Source organism: Caretta caretta, chromosome 8 (genome assembly GCF_965140235.1).
Source record: "Caretta caretta isolate rCarCar2 chromosome 8, rCarCar1.hap1, whole genome shotgun sequence".
NCBI lineage: Eukaryota > Metazoa > Chordata > Testudines > Cheloniidae > Caretta > Caretta caretta.
Window position 1 is genome coordinate 88219234 of NC_134213.1, and position 25408 is coordinate 88244641.

General features: G+C 46.2%; 1 protein-coding gene across 14 annotated transcripts in view; it reads right to left on the minus strand.

Annotated features, from left to right (window-relative positions):
* LRRC7 (leucine rich repeat containing 7) overlaps positions 1-25408 on the minus strand; it is a 402665-nt gene that overhangs the window by 141532 nt on the left and 235725 nt on the right. For all 14 annotated transcript variants that reach the window (XM_075131746.1, XM_075131744.1, XM_075131740.1 and 11 more), the window contains 2 exons: positions 16331-16405; positions 2281-2425 (listed from right to left, as the gene is read on the minus strand). In XM_075131746.1, coding sequence (XP_074987847.1) covers positions 2281-2425; positions 16331-16405 — 220 coding nt within the window. The remainder of the gene's footprint in view (positions 1-2280; positions 2426-16330; positions 16406-25408) is intronic.

Here is a 25408-nt window from a genome sequence, read left to right on the forward strand (position 1 = left end):
AATGGACTGACAAACAAACAACAAAACAAGGGCTTCCTGCCCTTCCTGTCTAATCCTATAAACTTTCCCTCTTTTCCCAGTCTGCTGTCAAGGAGCTCTTAAAGGGGCAATGCTCCTTTTCTTTCAGTTAACTGGAAGACCAACTTGCATAATGGTTGCTATGTCTTTTACAAGAGTTTTTTGTTAAACTGGTTCCCTGAATGTCTGTGCGGTGCTAAGAAGGCTGCCGCGCAGCTTAGAGGGAACTTAGGTTGTGACCTAATTAAACCATCCATGGCCTCCTATCTTTCTTCCAGAGTGGACGGCCAATGCGGGAGCATTTCCTGTAGCATATTCATGAATGCAAGGAGGAGGGTGTCTGTTCCCTGTTGGTGCAGATGTGAGAGGCCCAGCACCCCCTTATTTAGCTTTCCTTCAAATCCTTCAAAGGGATACTTTACTTCAAATCTTTGTCCAATTTATTTTATTTGATAACCATATTCCTTCCATACCAGGTACCTGCACTGGACATCTGCCACAGCGAGTCGCCAGAAAATGCTTGGCTGCCTCCCTGCCACCCTAGCTGGATTCCCAGATATCCACAGATTCCTTCCATATTTGCATCCTGTGTCTGCTCCCAGGCTGCCAAAGAGCATTCAAGGTGCTTCAGCTGGTCCCATCCCGGTACCGAGTGCTTTTCTGTGGCTGCATGTAAATATCCCACCACACTAACAGCAGAAAGGATAATACAGTGACATTGTTCTGACCTGGCCCCAACTGCTTCCTGCCCTTCCTGTCTAATCCTATAAACTTTCCCTCTTTTCCCGGTCTGCTGTCAAGGAGCTCTTAAAGGGGCAATGCTCCTTTTCTTTCAGTTAACTGGAAGACCAACTTGCATAATGGTTGCTATGTGCACAGTGGTAGGGTGATTAACAAATTGTTTTAATTAGTCTTTTACAATCAAATTTCTACATGCTAAATTCTGTTTTAACTATTACCAGCATAGAACTGGAGAAATGTTATTAATTCCATGCCTATTTTGGATTTAGCAAACAGATCAGGATTTGTCCCTAAAATTTTATTTTAATTTCAGTGTCAAAGGTTTTTAAATTATACATTTGTAATCTTATATTCAAAGCAAAACTCAGAGCTAACAAAAGTGTCTCAGATGATTAACTGTGGATTTAGACACCAAATCAGCAAGCATTTGCCTATTTGGAAGCATAGTCCCAATGAAGTCAAGTTAGGTATGTGCTTAAGTACTTTGCTGAATCAGGGAAAGACATGAAAAGAAATTATGAAAATCTAATACAATCAAAATGACTACATAAATAAAAATTTAATTTTTAATGAAGATAAAATATTTCCATATATTTAACTGAAAATGGCCTTGATACAGCTAAACTCTTAAGCATGGGTTGAAAGTTAAGCATGTGCTTAAGTGCTTTGCTGAACGGAGGCCCAATATTTGCATTTGGCACTTAAAATTAAATTGTATTTGACACGTCTAAACTTTATAATACCAAATAAAGATGCTGACTGTGCATAGAAAATGAACACACTTAGATAAAAAGGACTCAGCTTGAATGTCATCTATCTACGTACCAGGTGTAGTAATATGGCCTTCATTATTATCAGATTATTCTAAGTATATGGCATATTCTGATAAAAATAATACAAATGTTTTAGATTGAACAGTTGATAACTTTTTTTAAATAGTGGAAAATAAAGTAAGATTGCAAAGTAACAAAAAAGCAATTCTTTACAGGAATGTGCATATTTGTTTTGTAAGTATTTGTAATTGCAGAAGTAATAATAATTCCATTAGAAATTATATATAAACCAAATAGTCAAAAACAGAAAATAAAATATTTTGACCACATGTCTTCTCCCATTTATACTGGTGCATTCTCATTGGTGTCAGTTTCGGTTGCACCATTGTAACAGAGCAGGATTTGTCCCTTAGATTTTAAAGCAAATAGTATATATAAATGGACTGTCATACACACTATCAAATTTACATCAGAGCAACTTGACCAATAACATATTTCTTTACTGTAAAGTAGAGATGATCCAGAACTAAAACACCAGATCTCAGTTCCTCCAGACATGGGGGAAGTTTGTATTTCGATGCAGATCCTGATCCTGTCTTTTCAATTTGAACCAGAGCACCAATTCTAAACAACTCTTGAACTTGGGGGTCTGGATTCTAGCTTGGTAACCCAGGCTCATCTCTGCTCCAGAGGTATAAACAACACCGACAAATTTAAAAGCTTATCAATCAGCATCTACTCTTCTCACCTAGAGAATCTGGCAGTTGTTGTAACACATTGGATGACAATAGGAGATCTTCAAGTGCTTCACATCCTGATACGTCCAAGTCAACAGTTTCTATCCTGTTTTTTGACATATCCAGGTACACCAGCTGTTTTAACTTCCCTATAGACTTAACGACATGGTATAAACAGGGTTAGCTGAGCAGATATGCATTCCATAGGAATCTCTAGTGCTTAACAGAAATGTACAGTAGTAGCCCAGGCTTATCTTTTGCTATCTGAACATTTATTTTTACCCAGATTGCTGTTGCTTCGATAAAATAAATCTGATTTGAGAGCTTCCCTGTTCAGATAACCACAAAATGAAGGGCTGACATCTGAGAAAGTTGAAAACAATTGATGTTATTTCTAAAAATTATGTGATTATATAAAGTCTAATAAAATGGTGGTCATCAGCATTAAAAATCCTCTAAAATTTGCTATAATTCCAGGCAATTGGAAAATCAACTATTGCTTGTTTTTTGTTGTTTAGATGAACCAGCCCGATCAACTCTGCAAAATTTTTTTCCCCAAAAAATAAATAAATAAAAACCACAAAAGGTCATTGGTTCTTCAACTAGGGACCAATCCTAGGAACTCTTACTCACACAATCAGTCTATACTTATGTAAGGGTATGTCTACACTTAAAATGCTGTAGCTGCACCACTGTAGGGCTTCAGCGTACACACTTACTACAGCAATAGCAGGGGTTCTGCCATCACTGTAGCTAATCCACCTCCCCAAGAGGTGGAAGCTAGGTTGACAGACGAATTCTTCTATCAACCTAGCACTGTCTACACTGGGGGTTAGATAGACATAGTTAGATCTCCCAGAGATGTGGATTTTTGACACCTCAGACAGATCTAGCATGCCAGTGTAAGTTTTCAGTGTAGACCAGCCCCAGTTGTCCTTGACCTCAATGTGAGACTAGATACGTGAATAAGTCTTTTTAGGGGTCAAGCCGATATGGTCTAAATTTTATACAGTTATGGATGCTGACTTAAAATCTGGCTGGATCTTAAAGCCAATAATTCACTGCCCAAATACAATGTTTCAACTGCAGCAATGTCATCAATGATCAATTTGGTTACCCTCAGGAATTCTGTAGCTTTCTGGGATCTCTCTCAAAATCTGTTTAACATTAAAGTGTTAGTAGCCTAAATTGAAGTTAGGTTGTTAGTACTTTCTAAAAAGCTATAACCCTGGTAAAAATGCCAACTATACTTTTAAAGGTGTATCCATGACGAATCACATCTGACAAATCAAATGTAACATTTAGAAAGGAAATGATTTTTGTTCTGCTAGCGTAGCATTGGCACATTAGTCATCACACAAAAGTGCACCTGGAAAAATTAACATAAGCAGAGCTTGTGATTTTTCCTAAGTTTATATCTATTAAACTTGCAGGTAGAATTAACATATTGAAAAAAATAGGCAGAGGTGGACCTACAGTAGCAACAAGATAATTGCCAAGTTATTGTGAGATAATGCAACACAGTAACATTAACATGAGCTATACGCAATTTTTTTTTTCAAGTGCTGTTATAATCTACAGCAGTGGTTTTCAAACTTTTTTTCTGGCGGCCCACTTGAAGAAAATTGTTGATGCCTGTGACGCAATGGAGCTGGGGATGAGGGGTTTGGGATGTGGGATGGGGTCAGGGCTCGGGGCGGGGACAGGAATGAGGGACTCAGGGTTTGGGAGGGGCTCAGGGCTGGGGTAAGGAATTGGGGCGCGGGCTTACCTCTGGTGGCTCCTAGTCAGTGGTGCAGTGGGGATGTTAAGGCAGGCTTGCTGCCTGTCCTGGCACCGCATACTGCGCTGTGCCCCAGAAGCAGCCAGCAGCAGGTCCGGCTCCTAGGTGGAGGCATGCAAGCAGCTCCACATGGCTTTCGCCTGGAGGCACTGCCCGCCCCCAGCTCCCACTGGCCGGGAACCGGCATGCTCGCCATGTGCACCGGTGCCGGAAGTTTTTCCCTTAGCAGTACCCGTAGGGGGGAGTGCCCCTGGAGTGGCGCCTCCATGGTGGGAGTATAAGGGGAGCTGCACACTCCCCCCATCATCAGGTCCTTCTTGCCAGACAACTCCGACAGAGGGGAAGGAGGGTGGGATGTGGAATAGACATGAGCAACGCATCTTGAAGAACACCAGTTACGGAAAAGGTAACTGTCTTTTCTTCTTCGAGTGATTGCTCATGTGTATTCCACAATAGGTGATTCCAAGCTATATCTGTTGGAGGTGGGTAGGAGTTCACAAATTCTCAAAATGGAGGACAGCCCTGCTGAACCCAGTGTTATTCCTGGTTTGGGAGATGATCACATAGAGCGAGGTGAACGTGTGAACCAAAGACCACGTGGAGGCCCAACAAATGTCCTGGATGGGGACGTGGGCCAAGAAGGCAGCCGACGAGGCCTGCGCTCAAGTTGAGTGCTCCTTCACAATCGGTGGTGGGGGGATACCCGCCAGCTCATAACGGGTACGGATGCACAAAGTGATCCGGTTGGAAAGCCGCTGAGTGGAGATCGAACGACTCCTCATGTGCTCAACTGAGGCAATGAACAGTTGCGAGGACTTTCTGAACTGCTTGGTAGAAAGCTTGAGGTAGAAAACCAGAGCCCATCACACATCGAGCGTGTGGAGATGGCACTCCTCACTGGATGCGTGGGGCTTGGGGCAGAGGACCGGCAGAAAAATGTCCTGACCCATGTGATAGGCGGAGACCACCTTCGGGAGGAATGCAGGGTATGGGCAGAGCTAGACCTTGTCCTTATGAAAAACCGTGTATGGAGGCTCGGAGGTCAGGGCGTGGAACGTGGAAGTACATGTCCTGCAGATCGAGGGCAGCATACCAGTCCAGGGAGGGGATGATGGAGGCCAGGGAGACCATGTGGAACTTGAGCTTCACCATGTACTGGTTCAGACCTCGCAGGTCCAGGATGGGCCTGAGTCCTGCTTTGGTCTTCGGGATAAGGAAACAGCGGGAGTAGTACCCCTTGCCTTTGAACTCCCCGGGCACCACTTCCAGTACTCCTAGGCCCAGGAGCTGCTCCACCTCCTGCTCAAGCAGAGCTTCATGCAAGGGTTCCCACAGGAGGTCGGGGGTGGGGGATGGTTGGGCAGGGAGGAAATAAACTGGAGGGTGTAGCCCCGGGAGATGCTGTTGAGGACCCATCGGTCCGAGGTCAACCGCAACCACTCTGGGAGGAAAGCACACAACCAATTGGAGAAAGGAAGCTTTATTGAGGATGGATCCTTGATGAGAACTGGCAGGGTGCCCCCGAGCATCCCGTCAAAAACGCCTTTTCCCTGCCTGCTTGCCCTTGGAGGACCCACGTTGGGGGGCAGGCCGAGACTGCCTCTGAGGGCGCCTTTTATAGTCCCATGACTTCTTATGGGCGGCCTTGTATTTCGGGTGGGTGGCCTGAGCGGGAGTCTGCTGCAGCTTGAACTTAGATTTAGCAGGAGCTGGAACATAGAGACCCAGAGTCTGCAGGTTCGTGAGGGAGTATTTCATGCCATGCAGCCTTGTATCCGTTTGCTCCGCAAGCAGAGCTTTGCCGTCAAACGGGAGATCCTGCATGGAGGTCTGCGCCTCACTGGACAGCCCAGAGAGCAGGAGCCATGACGCCCTTCTCATGGACACTGCGGAGGCCATGGACCGCACGGCTGTGTCCGCTGCATCCAAAACCCTGGCAGCCGCGGTACCCTCCTCCACCAGCGATTTGAACTCCTTCCTATCATGCTCCTGGGAGTCCTCGAACTTGGGCAGGGAGCCGCACAGATTGAACTCATACCAGCCCAGGAAAGCCTGGTATTTTGCCACTTCTAACTGGAAGCTCGAGGACGAATAAATTTTTCTTCCAAAACAGTCCAGCCTCCGTGAATCTTTATTTTTCAGGGTAGGGGCTGGCTGGCCCTGCCATTCCCTGTGGTTGACCGACTAGACCACCATGGAGTTGGGCGCCGGGTGGGTGTATAAGTACTCGTGTCCCTTGGCAGGTACAAAGTACTTGATTTCTGCCCTCTTAGAGATGGGGGCCAAGGAGGCCGGTGTTTGCCACAGCGCATTTGAAATTTTTGCCACCCCTTCATGGAGAGGCAAGGCTACCCTGACTGGTGCCGAAGAGGACAGCACATTAAACAGGGAGTCCGAGGGCTCCTCCATCTCCTCTGCCTGGAGGTGGAGGCTTGATGCCACCTTTTTAAAGAGTTCTTCGTGGGCCCTAAAGTCCAGCAAGTTTGCAGATGACACTAAACTGGGAGGAGAGGTAAATACGCTGGAGGGTAGGGATAGCATACAGAGGGACCTAGACAAATTGGAGGATTGGGCCAAAAGAAATCTGATGAAGTTCAACAAGGACAAGTGCAGAGTCCTGCACTTAGGACGGAAGAATCCCATGCACCGCTACAGACTAGGGACCGAATGGCTCGGCAGCAGTTCTGCAGAAAAGGACCTAGGTGTTACAGCGGACGAGAAGCTGGATATGAGTCAACAGTGTGCCCTTGTTGCCAAGAAGGCCAATGGCATTTTGGGATGTATAAGTAGGGACATTGCCCCAGATCGAGGGACGTGCTTGTTCTCCTCTATTCGACACTGGTGAGGCCTCATCTGGAGTACTATGTCCAGTTTTGGGCCCCACACTACAAGAAGGATGTGGAAAAATTGGAAAGAGTCCAGCGGAGGGCAACAAAAATGATTAGGGGACTGGAACACATGACTTATGAGGAGAGGCTGAGGGAACTGGGGATGTTTAGTCTACGGAAGAGAAGAATGAGGGGGGATTTGATAGCTGCTTTTAACTTCCTGAAAGGGGGTTCCAAAGAGGATGGCTCTAGACTGTTCTCAGTGGTAGCTGATGACAGAACAAGGAGTAATGGTCTCAAGTTGCAGTGGGGGAGATTTAGGTTGGATATTAGGAAAAACTTTTTCACTAGGAGGGTGGTGAAACACTGGAATGCATTACCTAGGGAGGTGGTGGAATCTCCTTCCTTAGAAGTTTTTAAGGTCAGGCTTGACAAAGCCCTGGCTGGGATGATTTAGTTGGGGATCGGTCCTGCTTTGAGCAGGGGGTTGGACTAGATGACCTCCTGAGGTCCCTTCCAACCCTGATATTCTATGATTCTATGAGTTTGAGGTGCAGCAGATAATACAGCATCTCCTGCAGCGGGCCTGCTCAGCCTGAATATGCTGTTCTAGGCTCAGGACGTGAACCTTTTCCATTTGGCCAGGTAAATCACTCTGGTGGAGGGTTTTCTGCTACCCAGTAAGACCTGCTGAACATGGGCCAAGCATGCCCGTTAGTCTATGCTTAACCATGCAGGAACCCAGCTGTCAAGTGCAGTGCCACCAGGTTCGGGTGCAAAAGGCTGCTGTGGTTCTAGGACAGCAGATCCAGCCAGAGGGGCAGCTGCAGTGGGATGGCTACCAAAAAGCTCAGCAACGTGCTGAACCAGTGCTGGCAAGGCCACGCGGGGGCTATTAGGAGAATTCTTGCTCTGTCTTGCTTGATCTTCACAAGGACCCTGTGAATCAACAGTACTGGCAGGAAGACATACATCAGTGCCCCCGAACACGGAATGAGAAAGGCATCTGATAGGGAGCACCTGTCCATCCCCTGGATCGAACAGAACACATGGCATTTTCTGTTCTGTCTGGACGCGAATAAGTCCACCAGGGGGTCCCCCACCTCTGGAAGATTATGCTGACTGCCTCGGATGGAGCGACCACTCGTGGTGAGACGAGAAAGTCCTGCTGAGGTGATCTTCTAAGACATTCCTGATTTCAGGCAGGTGTGCACGTATCATATTAATGGCATATCACACAAAAAAACCCAAAGGAAGACAGCTTCTTGACAAAGGGCTGAAGACTTGGCACTGCCTTGCCTGTTGATGTAATACATCGCGGTAGTATTGTCTGTCAGGATCTGAACCTCTTTGCCCTTCAGAAGGGGCAAGAAAGCCTGACAGACCCGGCAAACCGCTCTGAGCTGTGGAGGGCCAGATCGTCCCACAACCAGCATCCCTGGGTGCTTATCTCGTCGAGGTGCACTCCCCAGACCAGGTCAGAAGCATCAGAGACCAGGGTCAGTGACGGAGACGGGATTGCGAAGGGGACTCCCTCCAACACCAACCTGGGGTCCAACCACCAATCCAGGAATGACCTGATGTGGTCCAGCACCCTGATTTCCAGTCTAGGTTGTGCCTGTTGAGGATGTAGCCATGCTTACAGAGGCCAGAGATGGAGCTGAGCATGGCTGACCATGTATGTACACGTGGCCATGTGGCCCAACCACCACAGGCAGGTGTGAGCCATGGTGAGCAGGTGGTTAGGAGATCAGGTCCAACATGGCCTAAAACCACACTTCTGGAAGGAAGGCTCTCGCTTGTGTGGAGTCGAGAACCATCCCAATGAATTCTATTAGCTGGACCAGCATTAAAGGTGGATTTTTTCTTGTTTATTAACAATCCCAGGTCGCAGCAGGTGCAACGCAACAGATCGAGTTTCCTCTGCACTTGTGCCTGAGACCTGCCTTTGATGAGCCAGACGTTTCAGGTAAGCAGCCACTGGCGCCATACATTTTGTGCACACCCTCAGGACTGATGAGAGGCCAAAAGGCAGCGCTGTGAATTGAAAATGGCATCCGCCCACTATGAACCGGAGGAAACATCTGTGACCTTGGAATATGGAATTAAGCATCCTTCAAGTCAAGGGAAGTGTACCGGATCCAGGGAGGGGATGATGGAGGCCAGAGGGACCATGCAAAACTTTAAACTTTTTGAGAGACTTGTTGAGGTGACACAGGTCCAGAATGGGTGTGAGACCCCCTTTTGCCTTCGGGATTAGGAAGTAGAGGAAATATAACCCTTTTCTCTTCATGTTCCGAGGAACCTCCTCCACCGCCCCAGGTGCAGGAAGTTCTCGACCTCTTGGACAAGGAGTTGCTCATGAGAAGGGACCCTGAAGAAGGATGGGGAAGGTGGGGAGGTCAAAAATTTCAGGGTATAGCCCCGGGATACTATGTCCATCACCCAGCAGTCCAAAGTGACCCACGATCAGGCCGAATGGTGGGGACGAAGACCGTCGAGGAAAGAACAAGATGGATCCGGGGAATTGACTGGGGTGTCGCTCTCGAGCATACCTTCAAAATGAGCGCTTCTGGCCGCTGGGATGTTTTGCCAGGCTGGGCTATGCGGGTGAAGGAAAGGCAGTGACAACTGAAGCTCATATTTCTATCCCTTCTCCTTGCAGACCCCTAACAAGGCTGACAAGGCCTTGGTGGCGGGGGCAGCCGGAAGTGCTTCCATTCAGACTGCAGCATATACATGCCCAGCAAGCGAAGGGTGGCCCAAGTCCTTTAACCCTTGCAGCCTCACACCAGTCTGCTCCAAAAAGAGAGCATTCCCATTAAATAGGAGGTCCTGCATAGAGGTCTGCATATCTTGGGACAGGCTGGTGGTCTGAAGCCAGGAGCTGGGCCTCATGACCACTACCAACGCAACCACCCTAGCTGCTGAGTCCCACGTGATCTGGACGGAGCACCTAGTCACCATGGTGCCCTCCTCCACCAGGGTGCTGAATTCCTGGGCCAGACCCTGAGGGAGGGACTCCTTGAACTTACAAAGGGAGTCACATAAGATAAAATTGTACCTGCCCAAGAGGGCCTGATGGTTTGCCACCCAGAATTTCAGGCTGGCTGTTGAATAAATTTTTCTCCCCAAAAGGTCCAGTCTTTTGGCCTCTTCAACTCTTTTTGGGAGTTGAACTAGTGTGCCCCTGCTTGTCCTTTTTGTTGGCCGCAGAGACAACCAGCAAGCCCGGAGGTGGGTGGGTATAAAGGTTCTCGAACACCTTGGTTGGGATGAAGTATTTCTTTTTGGCCCTTTTGGAGGTGGGAGGGATGGACAACAGAGTTTGCCAGAGAGCCTTGGCAATTTTCAGGACCCCATCATGCATCGGTAATGCAACACATGCTAGGGTAGCGGCTGAGAGGACATTGAACAAGGTGTCCGCCTGCTCGGCCATCTCCTCCACCTCTAGGCCCAAGTTCTTGGCCACCCATCGAAGCAGGGCCTGGTGTTCTTTAAAATCATCAGGCGGGCTAGCCCAGGAGGGTCCCATGAGTCCCTCGTCTGGGGATGATGACAATGACTGTACTGCCGGGGGAGGCATCAACCCCAGTGGGGGAGTTTTGGGGTGGACACTATCTCCTCTACCCTGACCTCTGAGTGGGCCTCTTGCATCAAACCCGATGCCGCCGGTAACGCCAGCTGTTGCTCTGAGGTGGCAGCAGATGAGCAATGCGAAGGGGACATCGTCTTCACCGGCATGCCCATGCACTCCAATATGGCCACTGCACTGGCCGTGCTGCCAAGGCAGCGCTGTGGATGTTGGTGCATCCTCAGGTGCCCGATCACACCAATGGGGTCTTGGTAAGGGGCTGAACTGCCCTTCCGTGCCAGACGAATCCCCTTCCAGTGACCATGGCAGGACCATCAACCCCCGTGACTGCCTGCTGAGCATCGATGCTGGAGACCAGTGTTTGCTGTGGGAGGATCGGGGCTGGTATCGAGGGGACCAGTGGCAGGGCGGACTGGAATCACAACGGGGAGTGCTCCCATGGGGCAGGGGACCGAGATCTGCACCAAGACGACAACTGGTGGGAGGGTGAATGGAGCTGGTAGTACGGAGACTGGCACCTCCTCCTTGGCGATCCGCGTCAAGATTGTGGGGACTGCAATCGCAATGCTGGTGACTGAGGGTAAGCCCCAGAGGATCTGGGCTGCGACGTCAGAGATCTGCAGCACGAAGATGGAGAGCACTGTCTTGTCTCGGGGGATCAGTGGTGCTCCACTGCCCCCTGAGGGGTCTTAGCAGCTGGCTTGCCCTCATAGGGAGCCTTTGCTGTTTCCTGTGGCACATGAGGGGGGAGGCCTCTGCTCTCTCAGAACCAGGGGAGCTTGGGAAGGCATCGATGCCACTAGAAGTTTGGGTCCCTACCACTCCCGGGAGTCGGTGGTGGATCCTTTAAGCAGCTAAGGGCCCCAACCGTGGAGGCACGTCCATGTGCCTCCAGAGTGGCAGGGAGGCCTGAACTACCTCTTTTGCCTGATGCCCCATGGCCTTTCTTGTTCGGTGCCGGGAAGCAGTGCTTCTTCGTTTTCCTTCTGGGCACCAGTGACAGGGGTGCTGTGCACCAAGGCCAACATACTAGGCAAGTCTTGGTGGAATGGCTCAGAAGCTGGACGAATGGCAGCCTCCATGAGGAGAGCCTGCAAACGAATATCCCGCTCTTTCTGAGTCCTGGGTCTGAAATTTTTACAAACACAACACTTGTCCTTCACATGTGATTTCCCCCAAGCACTTGAGGCAGCTGCTGTGAGGGTCACTTACAGGCATAGGCCTGTTACAGTCTATGCAGGGCTTAAATCTCAGAGACCGGGGCATGCCCCGCCTGGAGCAGTCTCTTCTGGGACTTTAACTTCTAACTCCTAACCACACTTAACATCTACTTAACACTAACTACTATAAACAACTATTTACGAGGCCCTAAGGCTCGAAGTCAGAAGAGACGAAACTGCTAGCCCTTGATACGCACAGAAAAGAGCTCCAACTAACTACAATGGGCAGTAAGAAGGAACTGAGAGGGCATAGGGCCGGTGGTGCCTAATATACCGATGCATGAGCGCAGCACTCAAGGGGGCGCCACAGCCGGCCCTATGGATACCACTAAGGCAAAAATCTCCGACAGCCCCGCATGTGGGCACATGCACACCTAGAATGGAATCGACATGAGCAAGAACTTGAAGAAGAAAAAGAAGATCTTGGGTGGACAATGTGGAATCCTAGGTGGATCAAAAGGATTATTTGTCCATAAAGAGATTAGCAGACGATTGTACAGAATGTCTACTATGGTTGCAAACCTCCAGTAACGGAGATGCCACATAAGAAGAAAGGAGAATGTATGTGTCACTCATTTTTTAAGTTTTACCTCGGACCATGCTGAGCTACAGGAGAGGGAATCCAGGAGGGAAAATGTGAAAATGTGAAACAAAACTCTGGGGTACATAAAGGGGCAGCCCCTGAAGAACAGGCAAAGAGTGAGGCAGAAACTGCTGGGGAGCAGTCTGAAGCCCACTCCTTAGAGGTAGGGGTGTCTGTGATTAGCTATGCTTGAGGTTAGCTATGCCTGCATAAGCCTAAAAGTGAGACAGAGATGTGTTTAAATCTTTTATTGTGTTAAAAAACAATCCTTCTCTCTTGTTATGCTTTGTCCCTACTATTGAGATTAAACAATAGTTTTGGGTCACTCTATTCACCATGGGTCACAGCTCCTTTAGGGAAGACTTTCAGGTACCAGATGCAGTCAGGCTTGCTGAGGAATTACAGGTGGCACACAGGGTACAGTAGTCCTGGCCGTGGTCTAAGAGTGGGAAAACTGCGGGATTCCTCCCAGGCATAGGTAAAAGGTTGATTGCTGAAGGAGGAGCACTTGGAAAGACCAAGGAAAAGGTGCAGAGAGCTCTGAACTATGACTGCATCTTCTTGAATAGTTGTTCATTAATAGGGATTTTACATTTTACTCTGAAACACCCAGTACTGGCCACTGTCAGAAACAGGATAAGGACTACGTAGGCCATTGGTCTAATCTGGTATGGCAATTCTCACATTCCTAAGTGTCATAAATATAAAGGGAAGGGTAAACCCCTTTGAAATCCCTCCTGGCCAGGGGAAAGTTCCTCTCACCTGTAAAGGGTTAAGAAGCTAAAGGTAACCTCGCTGGCACCTGACCAAAATGACCAATGAGGAGACAAGATACTTTCAAAAGCTGGGAGGAGGGAGAGAAACAAAGGGTCTGTGTCTGTCTGTATGCTGGGTCTTTGCTGGGGATAGACCAGGAATGGAATCTTAGAACTTTTAGTAAGTAATCTAGCTAGGTATGTGTTAGATTATGATTTCTTTAAATGGCTGAGAAAAGAATTGTGCTGAATAGAATAACTATTTCTGTCTGTGTATCTTTTTTGTAACTTAAGGTTTTGCCTAGAGGGGTTCTCTATGTTTTTGAATCTAATTACCCTGTAAGATATCTACCATCCTGATTTTACAGGGGGGATTTCTTTATTTCTATTTACTTCTATTTTTATTAAAAGTCTTCTTGTAAGAAACTGAATGCTTTTTCATTGTTCTCAGATCCAAGGGTTTGGGTCTGTGGTCACCTATGCAAATTGGTGAGGCTTTTTATCCAACATTTCCCAGGAAAGGGGGGGTGCAAGTGTTGGGAGGATTGTTCATTGTTCTTAAGATCCAAGGGTCTGGGTCTGTAGTCACCTAGGCAAATTGGTGAGGCTTTTTACCAAACCTTGTCCAGGAAGTGGGGTGCAAGGTTTTGGGAAGTATTTTGGGGGGAAAGACGCGTCCAAACAGCTCTTCCCCAGTAACCAGTATTAGTTTGGTGGTGGTAGCAGCCAGTCCAAGGACAACGGGTGGAATATTTTGTACCTTGGGGAAGTTTTGACCTAAGCTGGTAAAGATAAGCTTAGGAGGTTTTTCATGCAGGTCCCCACATCTGTACCCTAGAGTTCAGAGTGGGGGAGGAACCTTGACACTAAGTATGTGAAATGCATTGTTTGGTAAAAATAGAAGAATAGCTCAGCAAGTTTGGACATAATTTATCTCGAGATAAACTGGTAGGTTTCTACTGAATGTTTCTAAAAATGTATACAGAGTGTATTTGATCTTATGGCTGCCAATTTGGTTTTGACTTAGAACCTAGTCTAAACAGTAAGGTTAATTAGCTTCCTAGTAGAGTCCTGTTAGCAGAAATGACCTCCCTGTACATTAAGCAGTGGTGGCTGTTGTCTTGCTTGTTGGAAAAAGTGTGTGCCCCTTTAAGGGCTAGAGAGCTACAGACCAGGTTAGTGTAGGGACGCTGACCCAACCCCCAGGTGACCAGAAGAGAGGGGAGACTATATAGGTCCATACCTGGTTAGGAAAAGCCATCTTTCATCTGGAGCAGCACCCACCCTTCCTCCCGTGAAAGTGGTTAAATACTGGGTTTTGTCAGGATCCGCTGTGGGCACTGCACTAGTCGCTCCTTTCTCAGAGGACTGGGAAGGAATTTTTCTCTCACCTGAGTGGCCAAGGTGAAGCAGAGTTTTTTTCGCCTTCCCCACACAGGTTCAGGGGAACTTAGCTGGGGCAAACATGAAAGGGGAATTAGGCTATGATGTCACAACTCATTGTATAAACACGGGGCAGTGCACATACTCTGTAATGAAGGAATACAGTGATCAAATAAAATGGATTAGTAAAAGATTTAAAGAGATATTCTTTGAAAGAGCAGAAACAGGTGGACTCGGAGAGCTAAAGCCCCCCTCCTTGATAGCCCTCCCTTAACCTTCATACAAAGTGTGGGGGGGGTGAGGTCCCAGCAGCAGGTTGCCTGGGTAAGGGGGAGGGCTGATAGAAGCCACCTGGGGATATAGTGAAATAATTATAGAATTACCTGCACTGTACACTTTTATCTGCCAGATACCCACAGACATTTAAGAATAAAGTTGCGGCCTAAATAAACCACATCCAGTGTTTCCTGTCCAAGCAGGAAATTCTTATTGCTAACTAACACAGCTTTGCAACGGGCTAGCTGTTCCTAGGATTGTTGGGCCTAGTAAAGCAGGGGGGGCAGAGGGTAGCTTCCCATCTCTGGAACACCATCATCACTCCTCATTTTCTCTCACACAGCCCCCACAACAGACTCATTCAAGTTTCTAGAGCCTTCAGTAACATTTATCTCTCAGAGCTGTTGTAGTATGAGAGAGATGGATTGGCCTGAGGTACAGAGGAGGAAACAGTCTCAAAGTCCCTGTTTCCATTCCTGTTTTCAGTTCCATTTTAGAGCTGTCAGCTGAAATTCTCTTTCCTGCACATACCATTCAATATCCCTGGATGAAACAATTGGGAATGAAACTCCACTCCTCTCACGGGAACATCTGCAACACATGCATTCATCATGCCCCAGCTGGAGTGGAGAGGCTGATTTTACAGACTTAACTCTTGGGGAGGTGTAAGGGGTGGCCATATAAAGACCATCTGATTGCATCTGAAAGACATTCTCTGAGAAGAGACTGAGGTATCTGCAGGCACTGAGTAGATTAGTGCGGTGAGGATGTTTTTGACTGAGCACAAACAGATAGGGCCAGAATTTGGTTTAATGGGTATATTGTTTGAATTAGAAATGCGCATCCAGGATTTGTTTCTCTAGATGTTACACTATATAGTGTCTTTGTTCCACAACAACAAAGCGCAGAGTGAATCATGAGGAGATTCAGGCTTCAGGTTGTACACGTAAGCCATGGATATGCCTTCTCCTGCATCAGGATGTATGAAGGACTCTCTGAACATACTCAGTAATTTCCTATGAGACCATTAACAAGTGTCTGCCCACTAAATATGTCAATTGAGCTTGGTTGAATAAGAGGTTTTTTTCTTCAGAAGGAGCAGCAAGGAAGGCCTACTAAGGTATTCCAGTAGTAACTAAAGAGAGGGGATTTTCACCCGAACAAACAGCCTCTGGGGTAGTGCAACCCACAATGCTCGCCAAGCTTCCGTAGCCCACCTGTCATAGAAGTTAATTTCAGCCTAACTAAGCCCAGATGTATCAACATCCATTTTCCTTCCATCTGACAGGAAAACACAATAACTACCCTAGCATTCAAAAACCCATACAGTTTAAGAAAATGACAATTTACAAATGTATGACCAAAAAAACAAATAAAGTGGACATTTCCACATATTAAAACAAGATTCAACAGAATTATGCAATGCTACTATAGAGCAATATTTCCTCATTTCAATATCATTGTGCAATAATGCAAAGTTTAAAATGTCTTGTTTTATTTCACACCACATTCTAAGATGGAGATCTCCATCTATTATGAAATGAAAATAATTCCTCTGTGTACACACACACACACACACACACACAATTATTCATTATATCTTACAAGAAAATAATTACATAATATAAATGTCCATACCCCAGGCAGTATCTGAAGTGAATTATTGTCCATCCACAATTCCTTTAGGTTTTGTATTTGTTCCAGAACCTCAGGCTAGAGAAAAAATAAATAGTGTAATCAACACACTCATTAATTCTGCATTTTTTTTCCAAATGGTTTCCCTGTCCTCCTTCCTTCTTTATAAATATATTAATCATCTACATCAGGCTTTCAGAAATAAAATTTAATTAAGCAGTACAGTTCTTTAATTTACATACATTATTGTTCTTTATCAAATGGTATAGGAAATCTCAGAAAGCTTTCTAGCAGAAATGGATGCAAAGACCTTAGAAAATCTTAATGCAATTAGAATATTATCAGCTGTCAAAATGTAATTTCTGAATAAAACAGAACAGAAGTCAGGACTGTGGAGATTCAAGATAGATGTGTTGACTTGAAAGACTAGTTCTTAGTTTGGAGCTTAGGTTAAATTTTGCTTTTGGCATAATATACAGTCTTAACAGTGAGGGCAGTATAACAGTGTACACTTTGCTGTGCTACTGGAGCATCTAATGCACTTCTGAATTACCTATATCTCCCAAATCCTCGTTCTCAGCAATGATTTTAAGAATCCACTTTTTCAAGACTAGAAGACTTTAGTGATAGCAAGACCCTCTCTCTGAGTATCATATGTCTCAGGCACACTTCAGCTTTTTAGTCAAATTACTGCTCGTGAAAAAAAAATCAAGAAACAGCTTTATTAGCAGGCTTCAGATACTTGCATAATGTAAGATTGGGCAACATTTCATTCGTGAAACTGACTAACTTCATTGGCTTAATTTTTTTATTACACTTAAAACTAGACTGTTAAAATAGGAAATCTGTCGTTTTGTAGTACTGATTTTTGTACATTTCTACAGTAAATTTTTGCTTTTTGCAAAAATTTTCCATCAGGAAAAATAAAAAAAAAATTTGTTTTGGGTCAGTTTATGATATTGGAATATTTTGTTTTGTTGAACTGACCTGAAATGCTTTACTGCATTGCCCTATCAGCGCACTGCCTTATGGAAGTTGTCATTCAGAGCCCAATTCTCCCCTATTAGCCAGTGTCAAAAGGCAGGGCTTCTCCCCAGCTTTCAAGGACATACTACTACCCCTGCAGTCTTCTTTTTAGGCAGGCTTTTATTGTCCATACTTAAGCAAGCAACCAAAATCAGTTCCTCAACTCACTCTTTGCTTTGTGAAAGAAAACAGAGTCTTCTCTCTTAGGCTGGTTGCAACAAATTAGAGACAGTTTATTTTTTTTTAGCACTTGCAAGGGGAGAGTATACCGGACTAATTGTAGAATTTTATTTGCAGGCCAATAAATAATATTATTGCCTGCAGAAGTGGTGAGATTAAAATGTATGTTTTGCACAGTGGTGGCCTTAACATACACACAGCTGTCATTAGCGTGGAAAAGTAGGTGTCCTGTCAGGGCAGTTCCTTGTCCCGTACCCTTCCAACAAACGTTGTCATGAACAGTGACAACAACCAGGCTTCAGTTTACGTACACACTGAAGCTGGGTTGTTCTTTTTTTTAACATGATATACATATGATAGATACGTATGACATTATATCTGGTAGAAACTTTCTCCTTTTAAAACCTCCTCCTGTTCTGTGATTTATATAATTATGCAAAAGAGCACTCTTTCCATAGTAGTGAACTGTAATGTCACTAATGCTTCAGAATTAGTTTTAACATATTACGCATGCCAGTTAGAAATGGATGGTTTGTACTGCCAACAATATGTGCATGCAACAAAACATACAGACGTATAACTAGATTTCTCTAATAAGAATTTACCTGGATTTATGATTAATGACAATCTTTACTTCACATACAGTGTCAAGGTTCCTCCTTCCTCCACTCTGAACTCTAGGGTACAGATGTGGGGACCTGCATGAAAAACCTCCTAAGCTTATCTTTACCAGCTTAGGTCAAAACTTCCCCAAGGTACAAAATATTACACCCGTTATCCTTGGAATGGCCGCTACCACCACCAAACTAATACTGGTTACTGGGGAAGAGCTGTTTGGACGCGTCTTTCCCCCCAAAATACTTCCCAAAACCTTGCACCCCACTTCCTGGACAAGGTTTGGTAAAAAGCCTCACCAATTTGCCTAGGTGACTACAGACCCAAACCCTTGGATCTGAGAACAATGAAAAAGCATTCAGTTTTTACAAGAAGACTTTTAATAAAAAATAGAAGTAAATAGAAATAAAGAAATCCCCCCTGTAAAATCAGGATGGTAGATATCTTACAGGGTAATTAGATTCAAAAACATAGAGAACCCCTCTAGGCAAAACCTTAAGTTACAAAAAAGATGCACAGACAGAAATAGTTATTCTATTCAGCACAATTCTTTTCTCAGCCATTTAAAGAAATCATAATCTAACACATACCTAGCTAGATTACTTACTAAAAGTTCTAAGACTCCATTCCTGTTCTGTCCCTGGCAAAGACCAGCATACAGACAGACACAGACCCTTTGTTTCTCTCCCTCCTCCCAGCTTTTGAAAGTATCTTGTCTCCTCATTGGTCATTTTGGTCAGGTGCCAGCGAGGTTACCTTTAGCTTCTTAACCCTTTACAGGTGAGAGGAGCTTTCCCCTGGCCAGGAGGGATTTCAAAGGGGTTTACCCTTCCCTTTATATTTATGACACGCCCCCCAAATCTCAGCTAGGGTGAAACACTGGCTGGGATTTCTTCCTGGAGCTCTAGGAAAAACAGAGTTAATAAGACACATGCATCTCTAAATATACTACCAAGTACATAAAGACTAACAATATTTTCCACATCTCAAGGGCGATTTTAACCAGTTGATTCTGGGAAACTTTCACGGGAGAGTGCATCAGCCACTTTGTTAGAAGCTCCTGAGATGTGTTGGATGTGGAAATCAAAATCTTGGAGAGCTAAACTCCACCGAAGAAGTTTTTTGTTAGTTTCCTTGACGGTGTGAAGCCACTTCAGTGCAGCATGGTCGGTTTGCAGGTGGAAACGCCGTCCCCAAACATATGGGCGTAGCTTTTCCAGAGCGTAGACAATGGCGTAACATTCTTTTTCAGTGACTGACCAGTTGCTTTCCCTCTCAGACAGTTTTTTGCTGAGAAACACTACAGGGTGGAATTCTTGATCAGGGCCTTTCTGCATTAAAACTGCTCCCACACCACGCTCGGACGCATCTGTGGTTACTAGGAACGGTTTGTCAAAGTCTGGGGCCCTTAGTACAGGGTCAGACATGAGTGTCGCTTTAAGCTTGTTAAAGGCCTTCTGACACTTTCCGGTCCACTGAACAGCATTTGGCTGTTTCTTTTTGGTTAGGTCTGTCAGTGGGGCAGCGATTTGGCTGTAGTGCGGTACAGATCGTCTGTAATAACCAGCCAAGCCTAAGAAGGATTGAACCTGTTTCTTTGACTTTGGGACAGGCCACTTTTGGATAGCATCCACTTTGGCCTGTAGGGGGCTGATAGTTCCTTGACCCATCTGGTGTCCAAGGTAAGTCACTCTGTTTAGGCCTATTTGACACTTCTTAGCCTTAACAGTTAGTCCTGCCTCCCTTATGCGCTCAAGGACTTTTTGTAGATGTTCCAGGTGGTCTGCCCAGGAATCCGAAAATATGGCCACGTCATCAAGGTAGGCGACTGCATATTCTCCTAATCCCGCTAGGAGACCACCTACAAGTCTTTGGAAAGTGGCGGGTGCATTTCGCAGCCCGAAAGGGAGTACATTAAATTCATACAGCCCGAGATGTGTGATGAAGGCTGACCTTTCCTTGGCAGATTCATCTAGCGGTACCTGCCAGTACCCCTTGGTTAAGTCCAAGGTAGTGATGAACTGGGCCCGTCCCAGTTTCTCTAATAGTTCATCTGTGCGTGGCATTGGATAGTTGTCTGGGTGAGTTACAGCATTTAGCTTACGGTAGTCCACGCAAAAACGTATTTCCCCATCTGGTTTGGGAACTAGAACCACTGGAGATGCCCATGCACTTTCAGAGGGGCGGATTACACCCATCTGTAACATATCCTGGATCTCCCGTTCTATAGCAGTTTTAGCTTGAGGAGACACCCGGTAAGGTTGGACCCTAATTGGGTGAGCATTACCTGTGTCAATGGAGTGGTATGCCCGTTCAGTCAGGCCTGGGGTGGCTGAGAACGTTGGCGCGTAGCTAGTGCACAGCTCCTGGATCTGCTGTCGCTGCATACGCCCAAGGGTCATGGAGAGGTTCACCTCTTCCACACCACCAGCACATTTCCCTTCATAGTAAACACCTTCAGGCCACTCAGCGTCGTCTCCTCCCTGGGCTGTAAACTGACAAACCTTTAATTCTCTGGAATAAAAGGGCTTTAAAGAATTAATATGGTACACCTTAGGCTTCCGGTTGGAGGTGGGGAATGCTATGAGATAATTAACAGCTCCCAGGCGCTCCTGGACCATGAATGGCCCTTCCCACGATGCTTCCATTTTATGGGCCTGGAGCGCCTTTAAGACCATGACCTGGTCTCCTACTTTGAAGGAACGCTCTCTGGCATGTTTATCATACCAGGCTTTTTGCTCTTTTTGAGCATCCTGTAAGTTTTCTCTAGCAAGGGCTAAAGAGGTTCGGAGGGTGTTTTGTAGGTTGGTTACGAAGTCCAGAATGTTAGTTCCTGGAGACGGTGTAAATCCCTCCCATTGCTGCTTCACCAACTGCAATGGCCCCTTAACCTCACGGCCATATACAAGTTCAAATGGGGAAAACCCTAAACTGGGATGTGGTACAGCTCTGTAGGCAAAGAGCAACTGCTGCAACACTAGGTCCCAACCATTGGAGTGCTCATTTACAAATTTACGTATCATGGCCCCCAAAGTTCCATTAAACTTCTCCACCATGCCATTTGTTTGATGATGGTAAGGAGTGGCAACCAAGTGATTTACCCCATGAGCTTCCCAAAGGTTTTTCATAGTTCCTGCCAGGAAATTAGTCCCTGCATCTGTGAGGATGTCGGAGGGCCAACCTACCCTGGCAAAAATGTCTGCTAGTGCCTGGCACACACTTTTAGCCCTGGTGTTGCTTAGAGCTACTGCTTCCGGCCATCGGGTGGCAAAATCCATGAAAGTCAGTATGTACTGCTTTCCTCTGGGTGTCTTTTTCGGAAAAGGACCCAGAATATCCACAGCTACTCGCTGAAATGGAACTTCAATGATGGGGAGTGGCTGGAGAGGGGCTTTGACCTGGTCTTGGGGTTTTCCCACTCTTTGGCACACCTCACAAGACTGGACATAGGTAGAAACATGCTTGCCCATTCCCTCCCAGTGGAATGACCCCCCCCAAACGGTCTTTGGTCCTGTTCACCCCAGCATGGCCACTAGGGTGATCGTGGGCTAAGCTCAAGAGCTTGGCCCGGTATTTAGTTGGAACTACCAACTGTCTCTGAGGATGCCAGTCTTCCTGGTGTCCACCAGAAAGAGTTTCCTTGTATAAAAGTCCTCTTTCTACAACAAACCTGGATCGATTAGAAGAGCTGAGAGGCGGTGGGTTGCTCCGTGCCGCCGTCCAAGCTCTCTGGAGGCTTTCATCTGCTTCCTGTTCGGTCTGGAACTGTTCCCTTGATGCTGGAGACATCAGTTCCTCATGGGATTGTGGACCTAGGCTTGGTCCCTCTGGAAGCGATATAGGGGATGGAGCTGTTTCTGTTGACTGTGAACTGCTCTCCGCTGGTGCACTATGTTGGGATTCAGGCTCCGGCTGAGCCTCTTGTGTAGGGTTATCGGCTGCTGCCAGTTCAGGTTCGGTGGGGCCCTCTGGTGTTGAGGTTGCAAGTACTGGATTCAGTGCTGACACGGGGTCTGGTGTTGGTTGTTCGGCTGGTTCCGGTTTTAGGACTGGTTCCGTCTGGGTCTCTGGGACTGGATCCACTACTGCTGTTGCAGACATTGGCCTGGGGTCCGGGTCCATCACCTCTGACTGGGTCCTGATAGAAGTTTCCGGAACAGAGCTAGGCCTCACGGCTTGTTTAGCCTGGCTGCGGGTGACCATTCCCACCCTCTTGGCCTGCTTCACATGATTGGCCAAGTCTTCCCCCAACAGCATGGGGATGGGATAATCATCATAGACTGCAAAAGTCCACATTCCTGACCAGCCCTTGTACTGGACAGGCAACTTGGCTGTAGGCAAATTGAAAGAGTTGGACTTGAAGGGTTGAATCGTCACTTGGATCTCTGGGTTGATTAAATTGGGGTCCACTAAGGAAGCATGGATAGCTGACACTTGTGCTCCGGTGTCCCTCCACGCGGTGACCTTCTTCCCGCCCACACTCACAGTTTCCCTCCGCTCCAAGGGTATCTGGGAGGTATCTGGGCCTGTGGACCTCTGGTGTGATTCCGGTGCAATGAACTGTAATCTGTTGGGGTTCTTGGGGCAGTTGGCCTTTACATGCCCCAGCTCGTTACATTTAAAACATCGTCCAGCTGACGGGTCACTGGGGCGAGGAGGGTTGCTGGAGAATGGGGTGGTGGGACGATAAGGGGTCTGGAGGGTTCTTTGGGAGGTAGGTGGGGCTTTGGGCGGCCCCCGGTAATAGGGTGTGGTCTGGGGTGGTCCCTTCTGGTCTCCGCTCCAACTGCGACCAGTTTTCTTCTTCTCTGCCACCTCCACCCATCTGGCTCCAATCTCTCCTGCCTCGATTACAGTTTTGGGCTTCCCGTCTAGGATGTATCTTTCTATTTCCTCAGGAACACCCTCTAAGAATTGTTCCATTTGCATTAGGAAGGGCAAATTTACTGGAGATTCAACACTTGCTCCTGATATCCAGGCATCCCAATGTTTCACAATGTGGTAGGCATGTCGGGTAAATGACATGTCTGGTTTCCACCTTAGGGCTCGGAACCTCCGACGAGACTGCTCGGGTGTTATCCCCATTCTGACTCTCGCCTTGGATTTAAACAGTTCATACTTGTTCATGTGTTCTTTAGGCATTTCAGCTGCCACCTCAGCTAAGGGTCCACTGAGCTGCGGCCTCAGCTCTACCATGTATTGGTCAGTAGAGATGTTGTACCCAAGGCAGGCCCTTTCGAAGTTTTCTAGGAAGGCCTCAGTATCATCGCCTGCCTTGTAGGTGGGGAACTTTCTGGGATGGGAAGTAGTACTTGGAGAAGGATTACTAGGGTTTGTTGGGATATTCTGCTGAGCCTTTATCTTCTCCATCTCCTCCACATACTTCCTCTCTTTTTCCTTCTCCTCCAGTTCTTTGTCCCTCGCTTCCATAGCTCTCCTGTGAGCAGCTGCTTGGTGTTGTTCTGCTTCTCTCGCTGCCTCCCTTTCTTGTTCCTTCTTCAGCCGCATGAGTTCTATCTGTCTTTCATGTTCCCTTTGTCTTTCCTCAGCCTGAAATTTGGCTAATTCCAGCTGTAGTCGAGCTGAGGATTTGGTCATTCTAACCTCTCTGTTTTTAACTAACTTTACACCCGAGGTTTAGAAATAAACAAACAAAACTTGGCTGTAAAATTTTGCTGTGCTGCAATAGAATACCTATTCTCTGATAGTGATTGTCAGCCTACAGAAAAAGACAATTCCCTTGTCTCTGCTCTGGGCCCAAATTAAAGCAAAAAACCTCCAACTACTTGGAAACCTGCTTACCCAGCCCAAAGAAAAAGCAAATGGGTAGAACACACACCCCCTATTTACTTTTAGGAAGAAAAGAAAAAAAAACCTCTGGGTTGGAAGACTGTGAATTTCCCTGCAGGAGTTAAGTACCCTGCCTCCAGGCAAAGAAAACCTGCAATTCACAAGATAATCCCCTTTTGTCTCTGCTTGGCCACAAAGCAGAGAGAAACCAAGCTGCTTTCAGTTTCAAAGCTGCTTTCTGGACTTCCTAAAAATTCCTTTTTAAAATCTGTATTTCTAGTTCAAAAAATCTCAACTGGATCTCAAAATGATTTCAGGTTCATCCCACCACGCTGCCACCATGTCAAGGTTCCTCCCCCACTCTGAACTCTAGGGTACAGATGTGGGGACCTGCATGAAAAACCTCCTAAGCTTATCTTTACCAGCTTAGGTCAAAACTTCCCCAAGGTACAAAATATTACACCCGTTATCCTTGGAATGGCCGCTACCACCACCAAACTAATACTGGTTACTGGGGAAGAGCTGTTTGGACGCGTCTTTCCCCCCAAAATACTTCCCAAAACCTTGCACCCCACTTCCTGGACAAGGTTTGGTAAAAAGCCTCACCAATTTGCCTAGGTGACTACAGACCCAAACCCTTGGATCTGAGAACAATGAAAAAGCATTCAGTTTTTACAAGAAGACTTTTAATAAAAAATAGAAGTAAATAGAAATAAAGAAATCCCCCCTGTAAAATCAGGATGGTAGATATCTTACAGGGTAATTAGATTCAAAAACATAGAGAACCCCTCTAGGCAAAACCTTAAGTTACAAAAAAGATGCACAGACAGAAATAGTTATTCTATTCAGCACAATTCTTTTCTCAGCCATTTAAAGAAATCATAATCTAACACATACCTAGCTAGATTACTTACTAAAAGTTCTAAGACTCCATTCCTGTTCTGTCCCTGGCAAAGACCAGCATACAGACAGACACAGACCCTTTGTTTCTCTCCCTCCTCCCAGCTTTTGAAAGTATCTTGTCTCCTCATTGGTCATTTTGGTCAGGTGCCAGCGAGGTTACCTTTAGCTTCTTAACCCTTTACAGGTGAGAGGAGCTTTCCCCTGGCCAGGAGGGATTTCAAAGGGGTTTACCCTTCCCTTTATATTTATGACAGCACTCTTTCCATAGTAGTGAACTGTAAAGTCACTAATGCTTCAGAATTAGTTTTAACATATTACGCATGCCAGTTAGAAATGGATGGTTTGTACTGCCAACAATATGTGCATGCAACAAAACATACAGACGTATAACTAGATTTCTCTAATAAGAATTTACCTGGATTTATGATTAATGACAATCTTTACTTCACATACAGTTTCTCAGAAATTATTTATATTAGAGGAAATGGGTCAAATCCTGTTCTATTATACCCTTGCAACTGAATGGATTTTTCGTATACCATGAGAACTTCAGATACAGGGTCCTGA